Source organism: Andrographis paniculata, unplaced genomic scaffold (assembly GCF_009805555.1).
Source record: "Andrographis paniculata isolate CXL003 unplaced genomic scaffold, ASM980555v1 Contig69END, whole genome shotgun sequence".
Lineage (NCBI taxonomy): Eukaryota > Viridiplantae > Streptophyta > Magnoliopsida > Lamiales > Acanthaceae > Andrographis > Andrographis paniculata.
The window spans coordinates 2,572,021-2,592,691 of NW_026137605.1; the positions used below are offsets into that span (position 1 = coordinate 2,572,021).

General features: G+C 29.4%; 1 protein-coding gene across 1 annotated transcript; it reads right to left on the reverse strand.

Annotated features, from left to right (window-relative positions):
- Window positions 1–4,715: 4,715 nt before the first annotated feature.
- LOC127263849 (protein MIZU-KUSSEI 1-like) lies at window positions 4,716–5,967 on the reverse strand. Its single transcript, XM_051293109.1, has one exon. The coding sequence runs from the start codon at window positions 5,775–5,777 to the stop codon at window positions 4,890–4,892; it is 888 nt and encodes a 295-aa protein (XP_051149066.1). The 5' UTR covers window positions 5,778–5,967; the 3' UTR covers window positions 4,716–4,889.
- Window positions 5,968–20,671: the final 14,704 nt, after the last annotated feature.

A 20,671-nucleotide genomic window follows, 5' to 3' on the forward strand; every position in this document is an offset into this window, starting at 1 on the left:
TCCCTCAGCTATTGACTAGACTAGGTCATTTTTTTATTTAGACAACACTGACATTTTAAAATTGCCTTCAAATTAATTACATATTACATATTCAAATATGTTTTATAATAAATTGTTGCAGTTTTAAATATTTTCTAAAATTTTATGTTTACAATTTATATATACTTGTATGAATATACATTTTTATTAGGTTAAATGGTGGTATTTAATATGTAAACTATCGACATATTTTATTAATTCATACATTACATTTATTTTATATTATTAACATAAATATTGTAGTATTATTAATTTATATTTAATATATTGTCAATATATATATTTCACGAATTGTCAACATGCTGCCATCTTGAATTAAAATTCTTTGAATTATAGTATTAAATATGTCTCATTTATTTTTTGCGTGTTGATATTTGAATATTAATTATTATATAAAAACGTAGTACATGGTGTCTTATAATACTATTGTAGTGATATTTATATAAAAAAAAATTATACAAACAAAAAAAAAATTAATATTAAATATAATAGCACAAAAGATAAATGAAACCCGTAGAATCGAATTGATAAAGTATATAAAATCAAGTAGTGCATATCTTGAAACTTAATCGATGAATAAAATAGAGTTAATCATAAAAATATGTATTCAACTATATATTGAATATATTTATATAAAAAACAAATATTATATATAAAAAAAAAGCTTAATTTTTTATTTTTATTTTATTATTATTATTATTTTACCATATCATGAATAATTCATATTATTAAAATGTTTATTGGTGTCCGACAAGAAAATCCAGGTACACCTAAAGTTGCATTGTCTAATATAATATAGTAAACCTAGTTAGTTATTGAACTCGATTGAGCCACGTCTTGTAAATATCTTACCACTACTAAAATACTAATATAAGTATTTTAGATATTTTTAAGACAATTAAATAAATCAAATGTTAAACAATAAGGATGGGATTAATTACCTGTCACACACACATACATATAAATATATTAACTATTTATAATAATAAATAAATATCTTAATCATATATATACCCGATCTAAGCTTCCAACATCGCTACAAAAATAAAAATAAAAATAGTATATTTGTAACGAAATTTCGTCATAAAGTTCATATAGCTAACGTAATTTCATCTTTAATTCCGTCTCTAATATCATTAGTAACGGAAAAAATTAATTTAACAACGAAAAAATCTTGTTACAAAATTGATATTTTTTTTGTAGTGCATGTTTACCATTTGAAACCCTTTTTGTATTTAACACACTAACATGCATTGTGTAAGGATGTGTTTGTTTGGCGATTGGATTTTAAATACACTATTCAGTCTATTTTTTCCTAAAAAAAAATCAAATTAAACAATTATTTTTTATTTTTTATATTATACTAAAAATCAATTTTATATTCAAAACATCACATCAACACCTATTTATATCACATCATACAACTATTCAAATATAAAATTTTTATTATTCAAATTTTAACTCAAAATCCAAACTCCCAAACAAACACATCCTTATCACATGTGCGGATTTATACGTAAACTAGTGGTGACACGTGCCACCAGTAATTTTATTAAATAAAATATTTATTTTATAATTTAATAATTGTGCTATTATTAAAAAAATTTATAATGTCTCACTTAAAATTTAGGGTTCGTTTCTTTACCATAGTTCCCCTGAATTTTACTATTTGGACTTTTTGTTTCTCAAAAAAAATATATTTTTTTCCTCTCACAAAACATCCCATCAAACATTATTTTCATACCAAATTCAAACCAAATTTTTTCCAAACTCATAAAAAAGAAACACACCGTTAGAATTGCATCCTAATTCAAAATTTAGGTGGATTATTTGAAATTTAAAATATTAAAATGATCAATTTATATTTTCAAAAATAAAAATACAAAAATAATATCCCTCCGTTCCAAAAGAGTTGTCTTGTTTTTTCATTTTCGTCCGTCTCAAAATAATTGTCTTATTTCTTTATTTAGTAACTGTGGTCCTCACTGTATAATAAAATTATTCTTACTTTTCCAAACTATCTCTAATTATTACTCTAACATAATTTTTAAATCCTTCAAAAAGTAAGGACTATTATTTCTTAATTCACGTGTTTGTTTGGGGAATTGGATTGGATTTATACTATTCATTCAATTTTTTTCCCAAAAAAACATCAAATCAAACACTTATTTTTCATTTTTTATATTATACTAAAAATCATTTTACATTCAAAACATCACATCAACACTTATTTATATCACATCATACAACTATTCAAATTCAAAATTTTTACTATTCAAATCTCAACTCAAAATCCAAAACCCCATATAAACACACCCTAAGACGTTTCTTTTGAGATAGTGGAAGTATTGAATTGATATATTATCAATAATAATTTAATTTTATTAATATTAATATTATTATTTTAACAATTTATTTATTGTGGCATCCGTAAAAGAAATTTCTAGATCCGCGTTTGTCTAATATTATATATTAATTAGTAACTAATCTTACATATTATATTTTAATTAATAATAGGTATGGATCGATCTGTCTGTCATTTGCAAGAGATAATGACTCGGAGTAAAAGATGTGTTGAAAATATCCAAAAATATCTGATCACCAACACACACATGCATGCCCAACACACACACGTATACATGTCTTCTCTTCTCTGTCTCTAAAATTAATTAATTAACATTTTTGTAGTAGTCTAAATTATTTGCATACATAAATACAAGTCTGTCACACTTACACCCAATTATTGTACAATTATTTTAGTATATCCCATCTCAATATTACTTATTATTATTATTATTATTAGGCAAAATTGCTCATAACTCCTTTGTGGTTTCGAAACTCAGCGTAAATTCTCCATCTACTTTAAAAATTGCATGACATCTCCTTATACTTTAAAAAATATTGTATGAAACCACTTTTTGGTTTCGAAACTCAGTATAAATTCCCATTTTATTTTAAAAAATTGCATGGTTCTCACTTATATTTTAAAAAATATTGTATAAAATCCTCATGCCATGTAAAACATATAAATAGGAAATCATCTTCTTATCACACGAGAGGTTTCATGGTGGTGGGGTTTCATTCAACGTTTTTTTAAAATATAAGAGGGTACCATGCAATTTTTAAAGTATAAGGAGATTTTAAGCTGAATTTTAAAATCACGTGAAAATTATAAGCAATTTTACATTATTATTATTATTATTATTATTATTATTATTATTATTATTATTATGTTGCTTAGTCAATTTTGTTCACTTGTTGTTAAGAATATTAATGATTGAAATGATCAGTCCAATTAATTAGTCGTCTCATACGTGACACTTTTTCCAATGTCTTAATTTAATGTGCCCACCAACTAAGATTATGGCTTCGTTTGTCTGTAGGGTTTTGCTTCTTAAATTCGAGTTCTAAATACTAAAATTCTAAATCGAAATAGTTGATCCATGTTTTTTTAATTAATGTAAAATTAAATTTTAATTTAATATCATAAATAAAAAATCGATGTATAATTTGATATTATTTTATAAAAAAATAAAATTAAAATAGTAAAACTCAAACCCATCATCCTATAAACAAACACACACCTAGGACTTTTGGAATTAAAACAAAAGTATAATAAATAGTATTTAATGTAGTGTTTTATGAAAATTAAATAATGCCCAAATTATAAAATTGTTATGTATACGAAAGTCTATAATTTTAGACATATTTTCTCGTCTCAATTAAAATTATTATTTTTGTCTAGATCTTACTCATAAGACTCAATTTCTTTATTATAATAAAATAATTAATATAAAAAATTCAAAATACTCAGAAATTTTAAAAAACTATTCATTTCTTTTATATTTGCAATATAAAAAATATCAAAAATTATTTTAAATACTTTTACTGATCAATAAAATATTATTTTTTTAAATTCATTATAAGAAATAAAAACGGATATTGAGTTAAAATAGAAGGAGTATATTTCAATAATAAATCTTGTATCCGCATTTGTTTTATATCATCCATTCAAAAATGTAAAAGAATCCTTTTGCAAGATGATTTAGTAGTAGAAGTAAACTCATAACCATGAGTTTATGTATATATATTTCATCCATGGTAAATTTTTTATTTGTCATTTTAGTTTGTTCAAACGAAATTTTTTTAATTTTTCTTTTTTGAAAAAATAATTTTTAACTAAATATCAAAATATTTTTATTTTTTACTTTTCAAAAGTAAAATGAATATTATATTATTTTATTATATTATATATTTATAAAATACTAATTTATTTTAACCCGCTTGCAAAAATTAAATAAAAAATTTAGTAATGGACGGATATGGAATTAAAAACCTTTATATGCCTCCTAATCTTCTTTAAATAAAAATATAAACTCAAATATGCTTATTTATTTAAAAACGTGACAATAATTTCAAACTCTTTTAGATCAAATTGTAAGATGTTATCCCATTGGATTTGAGAGATAGAACAGTGAGAATGGTTATTATGATAGAAGCAAATTTGGAAGGTTGAACATGTTAGAAGCTTTTTGGTTGTTTGCTTTTATTCTTCCAATGAGTATTGTGAGAGGTGACAAATTTAAATGAGAAGACATTGATACGATTTCAAACTTGTGATCATGTAAATTCAGCTATTCAAACTCTTGTAATCTAATTTTAGTCTAACTTTAAAACGAAAAATTCAAATTGCATTAACCATCTACCAAAAAAAATACAAAAGTTGAAATGATCGATCATTCACAAGCCACTAAGCTTAATCAACAAATATAAAACCAAAAGCAACATAATAAAATATTCACTTTTCTACCTTTAATAAAAATAAAAAATAAAAAATAAAAATATATTAATTAAATTCTAAGCAAGAAAATACTGAGGTCGGGTCCGCCATTGCCGTCCGGGTTGAGCATATAGAAAGCTTCCGAGTCACGATTCCCCACGACTCGCTCGAATCGGGCCCTCATATAAAGCAACTCACCCTCCCACGCGCCGCCCTTCCCTCCGTCGTCCACCACCGGAATCACCCCCGCCCCGACGGACACGCTCTGGCACGTGCTCAGCACGTGCCAGTCCGATCCGGTGCACGCTCTCGCCAGCGCGTACCCGCACTTCCTGCCGTTGCAGTACATCGACCAAACCGGCTCCCCGAACAACCTCACCGCCGCCGCCGCCGCCCTTCCGCCGCGACCCGGCGGCGCCGGCTTTTCGCACTCCAGGGCTATCCTCACCAGCCCGGACGACATCTCCTTCACCAGCGCCGCCGTCGACACCGCCAGCTCGATCACGAAAACCGGCGGGGATCTCGGGTCATCCTGCACGGCGAAGCTAACATGGCCGCGGCGGTGGCCGAACAAAGTGCCGGTGACTTTCCGGCCGAGGGAGCGGCCGCCGCCGCCGATAGAAAGCTGCGCCGTCGCCGGATTAATGCCGAGCCACCGGCAGGCGGGGAGAATGGAAGGAAAAGTGAAGATGGAGAGGATCGATCGAAGGAAATTGGAGAATGTACCGTTAATCCGATCTTTGGCGGCGCTGCTGGGGACGATGGAGCGGCGGCGGCGGCGGAAGTGGTCGTCCTCCGGCGGATATTGATCTTGAGGGGAACGAAACGACGCCGTAGAGCTGGCGTAGTTGGGCGGAATGATTTTAGTGGTGCTATTGCAGCTGCTGCTTCTTGGCAGAATTATTGAATTGGGAATCGGAATCATCATTTGATCTGAGTATTGTCTCACTGCAGACATCTCTTAAACTCCTCTACCACTACTGCTGTTTTATTGGGACATATATATTGGAAAGTGGGAATTTTGAAGTAGAAGATGAAGTGGGGTTTTGAGTGCTGATGATTTGAGTGCACTAACTTATGGTGGTGTGTGTATATATATATAGCATATATATATATATGTATGTATTCGATGTGCAATGGAAAGTGAGTAATGAGATTATATGTAATTTGTGATAGCATGATTGTGGTAGACTGGTAGTAAATATGCTTTGTTTAGATAAAAAGATTCTTTATTTTCGAATTTTATGAATTTTTTATAAATTACTACATTCAACGTAAAAAAAAAAAAAAGATTTTCTATTTTTTTTTTTTTGCACATGATATTGAGAAAAGAAAATGATGGTAAAATATAATGGTTTTTTTGTCACATAAAATATATTTTAATTTAAATGTAAAAATGAATATTTGTTTAATAAAAAAAATAAAATAGTTTTAAGATGATCGGTATGATTTTATGGTCTTGAGATTATTTGTCTCAAATGATTAAACAAACATATTAGTGTGGAAGGGAAGGAATAAAATGTATATATGTAATATTTCATCAAAGAAAACAAATATTTGTTATAATATTTTGGAAAAATTATTTATAACTGATTTGTAGTTTGAAAAGTTTGCACAATCCATCTCATTAATTAGAAATTACACGGGTTCCTCATGTTTTATAAAATATTACACATAATTTTCTAAAAATTACATAAATTTTTCATAATTTAAAAATATTAAACAAAAACCTCTAAAAAGATATTTTATGTAATATTTTTTTAAAATATGAGGAACTTTTATGGAATTTGTAAATAAAGATAGAGAATAGTATAAAATTTTCAAATCACAGATGTTACGGTTTTTTCTAATAGTTTATTGCATTTTAAAATTCAAATATATTTAATTTCATAACAATCTAGAAAAATAAGTGAAAAATAGATCAAAGTCTTATAAGGTACTTCGTAATGTCTCTGTGTGAATGTTTCGTGTCTGTCGAAAAATGTCGAAAAATGAACTAATAGAAAAAATTCTAAAAGAAACAAAAAGGAAAAAAAAAGCTTAAAATTAAAACTTCATTAAATTTGAAAAAGAATATATTGTAAAATACATGCAGAATTCAATATAAAACGAATAAACTTGCCAAAAAAAATAACAAAGGAAATAAAATATAAGAAAATAAAGAAAAAACTAATAAAATTGAAAATGGAATTGTGTTGTTGGATACTATTGAATAGTCAACATTTGTCGGCTCCATCTATCCCACATAGGTTTTGATTATAAATTATGGGTGGATTCTTTCTATAAATTCACCCTCCTGGAATTGGTTTGAGGTATCTTACAATACAATTTTTTTTTTTTTAATTGCGTTGTATTTTTTATCTCTTTTTTATAATATTATTTTGGTTGAGGTCCAAGGAATTAGGCATAATTTTACCGAACTTAGTTAAATTTGGTGTTCTTTATTTTTGCTATGGTGTTTTATTTTATTTTGCAGTTATTTAAAGTACTTTAATTTTGCTGGAGAAATTGTGTCAGAAAGACTATAATGTGTCTAAGAAAATTGGATTTTAAGTGAGCCTCATGTCTCTTCCAATTACCTGACAATTTTCTTTGGTATTAGGTTGGGTATGATATTTCGCCACTCGTGTGGGGCTAACGTGTTTTTTTCGCAACAATTGGTATCAGAGTCTTGGTTGCTTCGTATGCTATGTGGTTGCAGTTAATCTGATCTTTCACATCATAAAAGCATCTCGGTTAAGCTGTCTTTGTTTATTGTGTATTTTTTTTTAATCAAACTATGGAGTAGGAATGACGGAAAAGTTCGGTGAAACATCAACTTCAGGTTCGAAGTCGTTGATGACGTCGCCATCAAGAACGATGGTCACAAATGCCAAATTTGACGTCGAAAAACTTGAAGGTACTAATAATTTTGGTATGTGGCAATGCGAGGTGTTGAACATCTTGTTTCAACAAGAGTTGGATGAAGCATTCACATAGAACAAACCGGATGAGGTTGATGATAAAGACTGGACGATGATCAACCGCCTAGCGTGTTGTATAATCCGACTATGTCTCTACAAGGAACATAAGTATCCATTTATGAGAGAGACGATGGCGCAAAATTATGGAAGAAAATGGAGGAAAAACCGTAAAAAGAGCACAAAAAACAAGCTCTACATGAAGATGAACTTGTATCGCTTCCAATATTTGCCAGGTACCACCATGAACGAACACATAACTAGATTTGATTATCTAGTTATTGATTTGTTGAATCTGGATGAGAAGATAAATGATATTGATAAGGCATTGATTTTGCTAGCTTCACTTCCTGATGAATATGAACATATAATTGTTAGCATGCTGATCGGAAAAGAAACAATTTTCTTTAGGAAATTACTACTTTTTCGTATTCTAACGAAATTAGGAAGAAAGATAAGTTAGAACACAGGAGTTCGATTGGTGAAGCCCATTATGTCAGGAGTCATAAGTTGGCGAGAAAAAACAGATCCCAGTCAAGAGGCAGAATAACAAAAGATAAATGTGTCTTTTGCCACGAGAAATGACACTAGAAGAAATATTGTCCTAAATTACAAAAGAAAAAGAGGAAAGCAGTAGCTGAAGAATGTTTTGCTGATAATAATGAATCAGATTATTCATTAGCCTGTACCTCATTGGTGATTTGCAGTGATGACTGGTTGTTGGACTCATGATGCTCATTTCACATGTGTTTCAGGAAGGAGTGGTTTATCAATTTTGAAAACATGGACAGTCGAGTTGTCTACCTAGTTGACAACCAACCTTTCCAGATAACTGAAGTTGGTTCAATCTATTTGAAGAACCACAATGGAACAATTAAAGTGCTTACATAAGTTCGGTACATACCAAAATTCGTAAAAAATTTTTTATCACTTGGAGTTTTAGAATCTAACCGCAATTATATCAGCATTCATAATGGAATTCTGGAAGTGATCTCAAGAGCACTTGTTCTCATGAAAGATATAAGAAAAAATAACTTGTATAATTTTCAAGGAAACATAGTGGCTGGCGTAGCAGCAGTGGTATCAAAATCAAATAAAGAAAATGAGATGACCAAGCTCCGACACATGAGACTTGGGCATGCTGGGGAAAAATCCTTACAAACTTTAGCAAAGTAAAGATTATTAAAAGGTGCAAAGACATGCAAACTTGATTTTTGTGAGCATTGTGTTATGAGAAAGCAAACACGAGTGAAATTTGGAACAACAATCCATAACACTAAAGACATTATGGATTACATTCACTCAAATGTGCGGGGACCAACCAAGACAACTTCTTTGGGAGGAAACCATTATTTTATAACGTTTGTTGATAATTTATCCAGGAAAATATGGGTATATCGCATGTGAATTAAAGACGAAGCTTTCGGCAAATTCCTCGATTGGAAGAAAAGATGGAGAACCAGACCAAAAAGAAAATTAAAGTTCTTCAATCTGACAATGGTACATAATATTGAAATGACCATTTTTTTCGATATTCGCAAAAATGAAGACACCTTCCGACATTTTACAGTACGGGACACGCCACAACAAAATGGGATGGCCGAGCGTATGAACCGGACCTTGCTAGAGAAAGTTCGGTGTATGATGTCCAATGCTAATTAGGGCAATTAATTATGGACTGTAGCGGTCACATATGCAAGCCATTTGATCAATCGACTTCCATCAGGTGCGCTTAAGGGAAAGACACCTTTAGAGGTATGGTTTGGAAAATCTGCTAATAATTATGATTCTTTATGTGTATTTAGATCTATTGCATATTATCACGTAAAAAAAATCAAAGTTGGATCCGATGGCTAGAAAAGCTATCTTTATAGGGATATCATCTGACGTAAAATGATATCGCTTATGGTGCCCAAAAATGAAAAAAAAAAAAAATCTTTAGCAGGGATGTTATTTTAAACGAATCAGAAAAGCTAAAGAAAGTAACCAAGCAGCAGATAGAGAATACCGAAAAAGAGGTGGAGTGTTCTTTCAAAGAGGTGAAGTTCTAGGTATCTACGATCAAACTTATAGATGATCAACCAAATGACGATGATGATTCTTGTACCGAAGAAGAGTTCAGAGAAATAGAGGATTTAACCCAAGAACCTCAACAACAACAAGATTTACCAATTGCAGTTAGAAGGCCAAGAAGAGAAGTTCAGAAACCTGCTCGATTCCAAAGTTTGGTGGCCTATGCACTTCTTATTATTGAAGAAGGTATACCAAAAATGTTTCTTGATTCAATGCATTGTTTTGACAAAGAAACATGGAAAAAAGCCATCGACGAGGAAATGCATTCCATTTAAGCAAATCATATATGGAAGCTAGCTGATCTACCAAAGGAAAAGAAGTCAATTGGTTGCAAATGGATTTATGTTAAGAAATAAGGATTTCTCAATTGTAATGACGTCCGCTACAAGACAAGATTGGTAGCTAAAGACTATGCTCAAAAGGAGGGAATTGATTACAATGATGTATTTTCTCATGTTGTAAAACATTCATCTATTCGTATTTTATTGGCCTTGATAGCGTACTACTATTTTGAACTAGTTCAAATGGATGTATGATTCAACCCGAAGTATTTAAAGTTGTTGGGAAAGAAGATTGAGTATGCAAGTTAAGCAAATCGTTGTATGGATTGAAACAATCTCCAAGGCAGTGGTACAGACGATTTGATCAATCCATGACTAGCCAGAAGTACACCAAGAGCAGTTTCGATCACTGTGTGTATTTCTGTAAGCTATCTGATGGATCGTTTATTTATCTTCTTCTCTATATAGATGACATGCTAATTGTTTCGAAAGATAGAGGAGAGATAAACAGGTTGAAGTCGAAGCTTAACAAGAAGTTTGAAATGAAAGATCTCGGTGAAGCGAAGAAGATTCTCGGCATAGAAATAACAAGAGATAGAAAGAAAGACACATTGTGCTTGACCCAAAAGCAATATTTGAAGAGAGTACTATAACGATTTGGCATGACTGAAAAAACCAAACCTGTGAGTACACCACTTGCTTCTCATTTCAAAATTAGCGCTTCACAGTATCCGAAAACGAGAGAGGAATGTGATTACATATCAAAGGTTCTTTATTCACATGGGGCTGGTAGCTTGATGTATGCGATGGTGTGTACGAGACCTGACATTTCATATGCAGTTGGGATCGTGAGCAGGTATATGCATGAACCGGGCAAAGAACAATGACAAGCCATAAAATAAATTCTAAGGTATATCTTGAAAACCTTAGATTTTGGATTAATGTTTCAAATAAATAACGATATTGATCAACATATAGTTGGGTACTGCGATTCAGACTATGCAAAAGATTTAGATAAACAACGATCAACTACTGGTTATGTGTTTACTCTTGAAAACGCACTAGTAAGTTGAAAGTCGATCTTATAGTCTATCGTTGCTCTGTCAACAATAGAGGCATAATGCATGGCTATAACTGAGGTTGTTAAGGAGGCAATTTGGTTACAAGAATTACTGGATGACTTTAGAGTCTGTCAAAAACACATTACAGTATTTTGTGACAGCCAAAGTGCTATTCACCTAGCAAAGAACTAGGTATATCATCCCAAAACAAAACATATTGATGTTCAGTACCATTTTATGCAGGAAATTATTGAAAAAGGTATAGTCGCGGTGCAAAAGGTTAAGACCACTGAGAATCATGCAGATATGTTGACAATAGAAGTAACGTGTATCAACTTCGAACATTGGTTGAACTTGATAAATTTGTTAAAATCTTGAAGTTAACGCTAAAAAGCGCATTTGAAAGCCCTACCAAACTTTTTGACAGAAGAGTTTTGAGTAAGTTACTTTAGATGAGATTTGGATGTTGCCAAGATGGAGATTTGTTGAATAGTCAACATTTGTTAGATGCATCCATCCCATATTGATTTTGATTATAAATTGGGGGTGAAGTCTTTCTATAAATTTACCCCCCTCAATTTGGTTTAAGATATCCCACAGCACAATCATCTTCTTCTAAATTTTTTATTTAAATTATGGTCGTTACTTAAAAAAACACTAAGTTATTATTGATAGATAATGAAAAAAAATTCCAAAATATGCAAGTAAAATATAGATTTGGTATCAATTTGAATGAGGTATTTTATTAAGTAATAATAATAATGATTAGATATCGCAATATGCTTTGATTTTTAGGTCATTTATGTTAGGTTAAGTTGTGTTTAATTAATCTAAATATAAAACAACTATGGTATATTTTTTATGATTTTATGTATTTTTTATGTAAAAATTCACAGCAGTTACTCTTCGAATACGTTTGAATAAATTAGGCCAATAAAAAAAGTGATATTGAGTGATTTATTTTCTTTTGATTGCATATTATGGAGTGATGAAAATTTCAACATTAATTTGCTCAATCAAAAATTTTGACATTTATTTTATACATTACACATTTCAATAAAAAGAAATTTATTTATATTTCTCAATAGAATTATACCATCTTTTATAGAAAATTTTAAAAATTTACTTCACCTAAATGTAATTTTTTCAAAAAATTTATGTAATTTTCTATATTAAATAAATACTATCCCTAGCATACTAGAAAATTACTAATACACAATTAACTATGTGTTTATTTACACTTAAAACTCAATTTTTTTTACTATTTAAATTATATCTTTTTTTAAAAAATATATATATATTTGAATTATCATATATTATTTTAATACTGTACTAAATTCATAGTAAAATTTTTCAAATTCTGTCAAAAAAAAAAAAAAAGAAAAAAAAAGCACACCTTGGCAACAATAGTGTGACATGTGGGATGACATCTCTCTCACTCTCTCATTTGGAATTAAGTGAAAGTAGAGAGAGAGAGGGGGATAAAAAAAAAAAAACTGAACATTAGTTTTGTCCTTTGCGTCATGAATTATATTAACCAAATAAAAAATGAATAAATTATTATTAAAATATTTACAGCATATGCATGCTGAATTTAATTTTTAATTATTTCATCTTTATTGAATGGGTTGGACTCACTATCCACTCATACTTTTGTCCTTCACGCATTTTATATTGATTATTATTATTTTTGTTAAATATATGAATTTAAATTTACTTATTTTATTAGAATAACAATTAAGGTTAAGAATTTGAAAAGTTCCCAATCGAAGTGTTCTAATTAAAATTAAGAATGAAAAACAGTTTTTTTTTTTTTAAATTAATGTTCTAAATAAATAAATTAGATTGAATGATTTTACTCATTATACTAACATATACTAAGTCTTATAACCTGGATTTATGGATTATGAATAATAATTGTATCCGTATTTACATAAACTGTATATAAGAATGAAGCAGAAAGAGTTTCTTGCAATGTTTTATTTTTTCATAAGCGAGTGTACAATTTTTTATTTTTTTATTTTTTGCGATAAAAAGTTCTTTTTATTTTGTGCTTTTGAGAAATTGAGGAAAAAAAAAAAAAAAAACAATCATTCAAATAATACTAATGATGATGATAAAATAAGTGAAATTATTAATTCTTACAAAGCGTGGAAGTTAAGGTTCCTTGTTGTGGCTCATCATTCACACAAGATGCATGATACCCGTCTATCTTATTATTATTATTATTATTATTACAACATCACGAAAAATAAATGGAAATTTGCATAATATGACATATTAACGATGCTCTTTCTGTCATCAGAAACAAAAAATCGCTCTTTTTTTTTTTTTGTTTATAATAAAAAATAGATGTATTTCTTTTTAGTAAAAATAATACTACTTTTCATTATTCTTTAACTATTTTTCAAATTTTTATTATAAGAAATCAAAAGTATACACTGCATTAGAATTCATGTACAAGACAAATATGTTTATTTTACACGAGGAAATATAAATTAATAAAAAGTTGGCTTTCAATTTGGGTATACCTTTTAGTTGGGCTAAGCCCAATAAACAAATTCAAAAATTCTAAGGGCGTGTGTTTGACAATTAGCTGATAGCTGTTAGCTGATTCAATTAATTAGCTGGTTTGACTAGCTGATTGAATTAGCTGGTTTGACTAGCTGATTCGATTATCTGTTTGTATTAAAATGTTTGGTAAAACAACTGTTTGATATTAGCTGTTTATACGTAAAATGACAATTGATGACATTTCTATTTTATTTTTGTTTCTAATATATTCAATTATGTTCTTTTGAATTTAGAATGTTTAAAATTTTTTGTTATTAGTTATTGAAAATTGTAAAAGTGTTATAAAAGTATTTATTTTTATTACAGTTAGATTTAAAAAAATAATATATTTTTATTAAAATATATAAATAGTTTTTTCTATTGAAAATGATGTAAAATATAAAATAATAAATTTTTCGTGTATATATTTATTATGTTAGTTATCGTTAGTTCATTATATTTATAATTTTCAATAAATTTAATTTATTTAATTTATTTTTAGTATAAAATTTATATAATGTGATTTTAATATAAAAATAAATTACTTATATTTATATTTTCTATTTTATGTTGATTTTAATAAATTTATATATTTTACAATTAAAATAATTTTTATATAGAAATTAATTATTTTAAATTTATAAAATTAAAACTATATTATAATAAAATATTCTAATATAATCAAAATATATTTATTTGTGTAAAATGCATAATAAATTTTTAAGGGCATATAAGGAATAAAATTTTTTTTTCAGAAAAAACTATTTCAAAACGCTGGGTAAGTTAGCTTTTCAGAAATTAGCTTTTTGGGTCCAAAAAGCTATTCCAAAAAGCTAATTTACCAAACACCTAAATTAGCTTTTTAATTGGTCAAACAACTAAAAGCTCTTCAAAAAGCTATTTGCCAAACACTCCCTAAATATCAATAATTTTAAGTCTAATTAAAATTTTTGATATTGATTGGAGAAGTGTGTTGGGTATTTAATTAAAAAGATAAAAGACGAATAAATAGATTTGTTCAACATTTATCTGATTAATTTATTTTGACTTTGAAAAACTTAAATAATCAGATAAAGTAATTTGTTGCAACTGAATGCAACGTACGGAAGTGAACAATTTTTTCTCTTCATGTGATTAAATACAAAATAATCTAATGAGAAATATAATATATATTTTATATTTTTGCATTTTTTCAATACGGAAAAAAAATCAATTATCAAAACTCCTTGAAAAATTTCTCTTCAAATTTCTCAGAAAAATTCTCTACAAATTTTCCTTCCAAAAGGACCTTCTAATCGGTTTGCGGAATTTGTTATTTTATTAACAATTTGTTTTATCCTGGGAGGTGATCGGTGGAGGGCCGAAATTGCTTCAAGGAAATCGCGTGCCACGCGAGACTCGGATTTGATTTCGCATCCTATACGATTTGTGTTTTTGAATTTTTCACATCTTAAATTTCGTTAATAAATTTTCCAACAATCTTGAAGTGATTTTGTGAAATATAAGATGGCAAAAAAAAAAAAAAGTCCCCCTTCTCGACGCTGTGCATGATGGAGGCGACAGAAATCTGAATGATGATATTTAGATTGCAGATGGGGAGGAGAATGAGGAGGTTAATTCCAGTGATTCTCACACTCCTGTTTTCTTTGTCCCACGATCTTAGCCACCCTGCCCAACCGGTGAGGCAGCCAAGAGGGTTGCTGCAGAAAGGCTACGAAGGCAGTGCATGAACAAGCCTTCAAGGCCGCAATGGAGGTACCGCAGCCTATTGCTGCGACCTCCAACCAGCTTGTTGCTGGGAAAAAACAAGATCTTATTGATACCCGAGTGAGACAGTCTGTTGTTGTTCTGCATCGTCCACAACATATGATTGTATAACTTACGCAGGGTCCATTGCGTTTGTCGGACAACAACTAGATGACTTAGAGGGTATACAACATGTTGTTGTTACGGACTATGTAGTGCAACATGTTGTTGCAGCAACCAAGAATCCAGAAAAATTCAACGCAGAATTTTAAAACATAGTAGCAAAAGATGGTGTTTTATCTGACAACATTGAATCTGAAAGATTGAATGCACCTGCTATGCCTGAAGAATCCTCTGGAAGAACATAAAGCGCAAATTCTGAAAGCTTGGAAACGCTCAAATTTTATGTGCAAAATTATATATTTAACGGCTTGAGCGAGTCCTTGTATGGTGTATACTGACATGTGCAAACAATTAAGCAGCTGTGGGAGATGTTGGAAAAAAAGTACATAACCGAGGATGCTGGTGCCAAGGAATTTATTGTGGGATGGTTTCTGAATTTCAAGGTGGTGGATGAAAAAAGTGTCCTGAAACAACTAGATGCGTTTCAACTGATTCTACATGAAATACAGACCCATGGGATGGAGCTTAGTGAAGTCTTCCAAGTGGCGACGATAATTGAAGATTTTCTACCTAGCTAGGGTGATTTCAAGATTTACTTGAAACACAAACATAATGAAATGAACATGGCGAGATTGATCAATCGTCTCCAAAATGCAGAGGAGCATAGATCGAACCTGGCAAGCATGGGACATCTGATGTTCGGCAGCAAAGCCAATGTAGTCGACATAATTTCATAAGAGAACTTATCACAACTAAGGTTCTTGCGATAGACCATATTGCATCAAGGATAACCTAACGGATATGCTAACCAAATAATTAAATCGAGATGCAATTTATAAATTAACTAGAGGAATGGGGTTTAAGCCTGCTGAAGAAAAAATTTTATAAAAGGAAACCCAACCTACAAAAATTGAAGATCCCAGTTCAATGATACAACCTACCTAGAAGACTTATGTGTGTCATTGTGCAAGCTAATAGTCTCAACTCATTCCTATCAATTAACAATGACAAAGTAGGGAGGATAGCAAATAATTGCTTTAATGATCATTAAATGAGTGTTGTATCACTCCAAACTTAGAAATATCACCTAAAAGGAGAACTGCTCAGCCCAATTCTTTAGAAACTCTCGCAGAACTAGGACGGGTTTTATGGCCAAAAAAGACCAAATAATGAGAACCAAACTAGGCACATGAATTCTGTGTCGGTATGTAGTCCACTTACTAGAAAATTGAACACTTCAAGGACAACGTATCCACTGGACAATTAGTAAAGACTATGTACTGCTCAAAGGAAAGTTAAAAAGAAAACCTACTTATCCTATGCAGAATTCATCTTTCTTTCGTGAATTGTTATTTTTCTCTTTCATGAGGGGAATTATTGGGTATTTAATTAAAAATGTGAAAGACGAATAAATGGATTTGTCCTATATTTTATCTGATTAATTTATTTTAACTTGAAAAAAATTAAATAATCAGATAAAGTAATTTGTTGCAACTGAATGCAACGTGCAGAACTTGACAGTTTTTTCTCTTTACGTGATTAAATACAAAATAATCTAATGAAAAATATAATATATTATATATTTCCTCTTAATTTTTTCAATACGGAAAAAAAAAATCAATTCTAAAAAACGCTTTGAAAAATCTCTCTTCAAATTCCTTAGGAAAATTCTCTGCAAATTTTTCTTCCAAAAGGCCTTCTAGTTTGGTTTGCGGAATATGTTATTCCGTTAACAATTCGTTCTATTCTGGGAGGCGATCGGTGAAGTGCCGAATTCGCTTCAAAGAAATCGCGTGCCATGTGAGACTTAATTTTGATTTCGCATCCTATATGATTGGTGTTTTCAGATTTTGTTATATCTCAAATTTCGCTAATAAATTTTCCAATAAAATGTTCCAATCGAATTATCCTATCATCACATATGTTGTCTTCCTGAACAAAAATAAATAAATAAGTAAATAAATTTTTGTATGTATATATAATTTTTAAAAAACCATTTTATAAAAAATAATACTTCCTTCGTCTAGGTCATATGTATTCATTTGTTGTTTTTTTTTTTTTTTGTTTTTATATAAATATTTAGTATATTACATTTTATAGGTAATAGTAATATAGAAAAATAAAACGATAATATTACCCTTAAATTTATTTACTTTTAGTGACATTATTTGTAATACTCCTTCCGTCCACAAACTAATGTCCTACTTTCTTATTTGGGACGTGCAACAACTATTGTCCTATTTTATTTTTTAAACACAAATTTTATATTTTTACCCTTCATTCATTTATTACTTTTAATCTCTATCATACACTTAAGGACAAATTTGTCCATTCATAACGAAAAGACAATCACCTAAAAAACTGTGTAAATATACTTTAGGACAATAGAAAATGGACGGAAGAAGTATTATATAAAGCTTAGGAGGCTATAAAAAAATAGATACATTAGAATTGGACAAAGAAAAATAACAAAATAGTTACATATGACTCGAACAGATGGAGTATATTGTTATTTAAAAATATGAATTTTTTTTATTAAACATAATAAATAAATTCTCATCATTTTAATATACCTACAAAATATTATATATACACGAACAACACATATTACATGGCAATTAGGTACATAAAACATAATCTTTTTTTATAATATATATATGTATAGTCTATGAACCGATAAAATATGACAATAATCTACACAATGCATGCAACAGTTAATCTCAACATATATCATTGTTAATACAATATAAACAAATATCACACAATTTATGTTAATATAATATAATACATAATTGACAGCATATAAGAATAATCCATGTAACGCATGCCCCAATTAATCTCAATATATATCCCACATCAACACAACATAAGTATATATCACATAATTTATCTTAATATAATACAATGCACTTGAGTTGACCTTTTAAGATAGTAGCACAACTCTTTCCTTTACATTGGTACCTTCATTGGTGTTAAAAATCAAGACACTAACATACTAAAATCACAATTTCATTAGAATTGAAACAAATTTATACTCTAATCAAACAAATAGCAATAAAGCATTACATGATTCAACACATGGAAACACAGTGTTATAAGGAACACAAAGTAAACCAACCATGGTAAAAGCAATCAAACAAATAGAAGCAACCAATTGAACCAATACAACCATATCAAGTTTTGGCAGTCAAAATAAATACTACTAGTGCCTTTCATAATACTTGTACTTTTGGAACAAATGTCACAACTTCAAACTAGTAACCTCAATGAAAAGAGTAATATGCAAGAGACTAGAAGTGATCAAATAATCCATAAGTGGGTTATAGACTTACTGTCTAAACTATTAGTAAATATGCACATTATTTTTCAGAAGAAAAAATTTTTGGTAGTGACTATCTCTTTTGCAATATAATCTCTTACCATAGGACAATCAATTTCAATATGCTTCGTTTGCTCGTGGAAAATAGGATTAGTGAAAATTTGAAGATTATGATAAAAAATATCAATGACGTTATTATGATTAAACTCTAGGTCTCTAAATATACCAAGTATCCAAATAATTATGCACAAGTTGGCGCCATAGCTCGGTATTCATCCTCTCACTATCAGAAATATGTAGAATTGTCTCAGAAAAATTGTCTCGAAATTTAGATAGATATGAGACAATTAATTAAATACTCACGGTAATTGTCTCGAAACCTTTGCCGTGGCCATTTCATTGTGACAATCTGGGAAGTCACGGAATTGCGAGATAAATTATCTCGCCAAAATTGACCGAAAAAATGTCGTGACAACAGATTGTCTCGAAAATACTCACAAGCGTCATTGAGATTATATTTTATCTCGAACAATCGTGACAATTTCTAAGACTATGTTTTGTATCCAATTGTTGTGATAATTTTCGAGACTATATCTTGTCTCGAACGGCCGTGAAAAATTTTGCGACTACTTTGTCTCAAATTGCCGTGATAATTTCTGAAAATATGTTATATTAAACGGACATGACAATTTTTGAGATTGTATTGTCGCGAAAAATCATGACAATATCCGAGACTACATTTTATCTCCAAATCGAATCTATATGTTGTCTTGAACAATCATAATGAGATGATATTTTTTCTTAAATAATTATGACAATAATCGAGACCGTATATTATATTATATCACAAAATAATTAAAACAATATCCTAAACTATAACTTATATCGAACAACCGTAGCAATAATTTCAAATAAGTATAGAACTATACAAAATTAAAAATGTATACAATCTAATGCCAAAATAAATTAATTATCTTTGTTAATTCATTCATCGTTACATTTCCACCAAAATGAGTGCATATCAATATCATAAAATAAAATTACAATCTCAAATGTTCATACTGCACTTCACATAAACAACAAGAACCATGAAACATCACTCTAGCTGACTTTCCACGTGATCCTAACTCGAACGCTCGACTTGACGACTAAATCAATCCCCCATATGCAATTATGGATCAACAAGATTCTTTGGAGATGCTGGAACAAAATTATTTTGGATATCTTGAGCGTGGACTTAATAAGAATTTCCTATATATATAGAAGAAAATATTATAAAAAATTAAAAATATATACAGTATAAAATATTACAAAGTGAATAAATTACCTCAATTTCAACAATAGATTTGGATGCATACATGTCATTTGGCTTGCACCAATAAATTTTGGTGAATTTCAAGCTCAGAAATTATTCAACTTAAATGCAATTCCTATTATCAATTACAATTGACACTTACTTCATATATTGATGTATTCAAATCAATTGTACGTAATAACTATAATAACAACACTTAGTAAATATACATTATACATTTGACATATAAATTATTTTAAGCATATAACCTTAACCTTTTTTTTCAAAAAAAAAAAAAAAACAAGTGGCATTGATCTAATAAGTCAAAGATTATAGTCCTGAAGAGAAGTTTTTACTCCAAAAAAATATGCTAACAACACAATCATATTTTGTCGAAACTATTATATATATATATATTTATCTCTCTCCAAGTTTTCCAATA

What these genes read in the sequence shown, in the direction of transcription:
- LOC127263849 (XM_051293109.1), bottom strand. Translation starts at nt 5,777, where the DNA reads ATGTCTGCAGTGAGACAATACTCAGATCAAATGATGATTCCGATTCCC.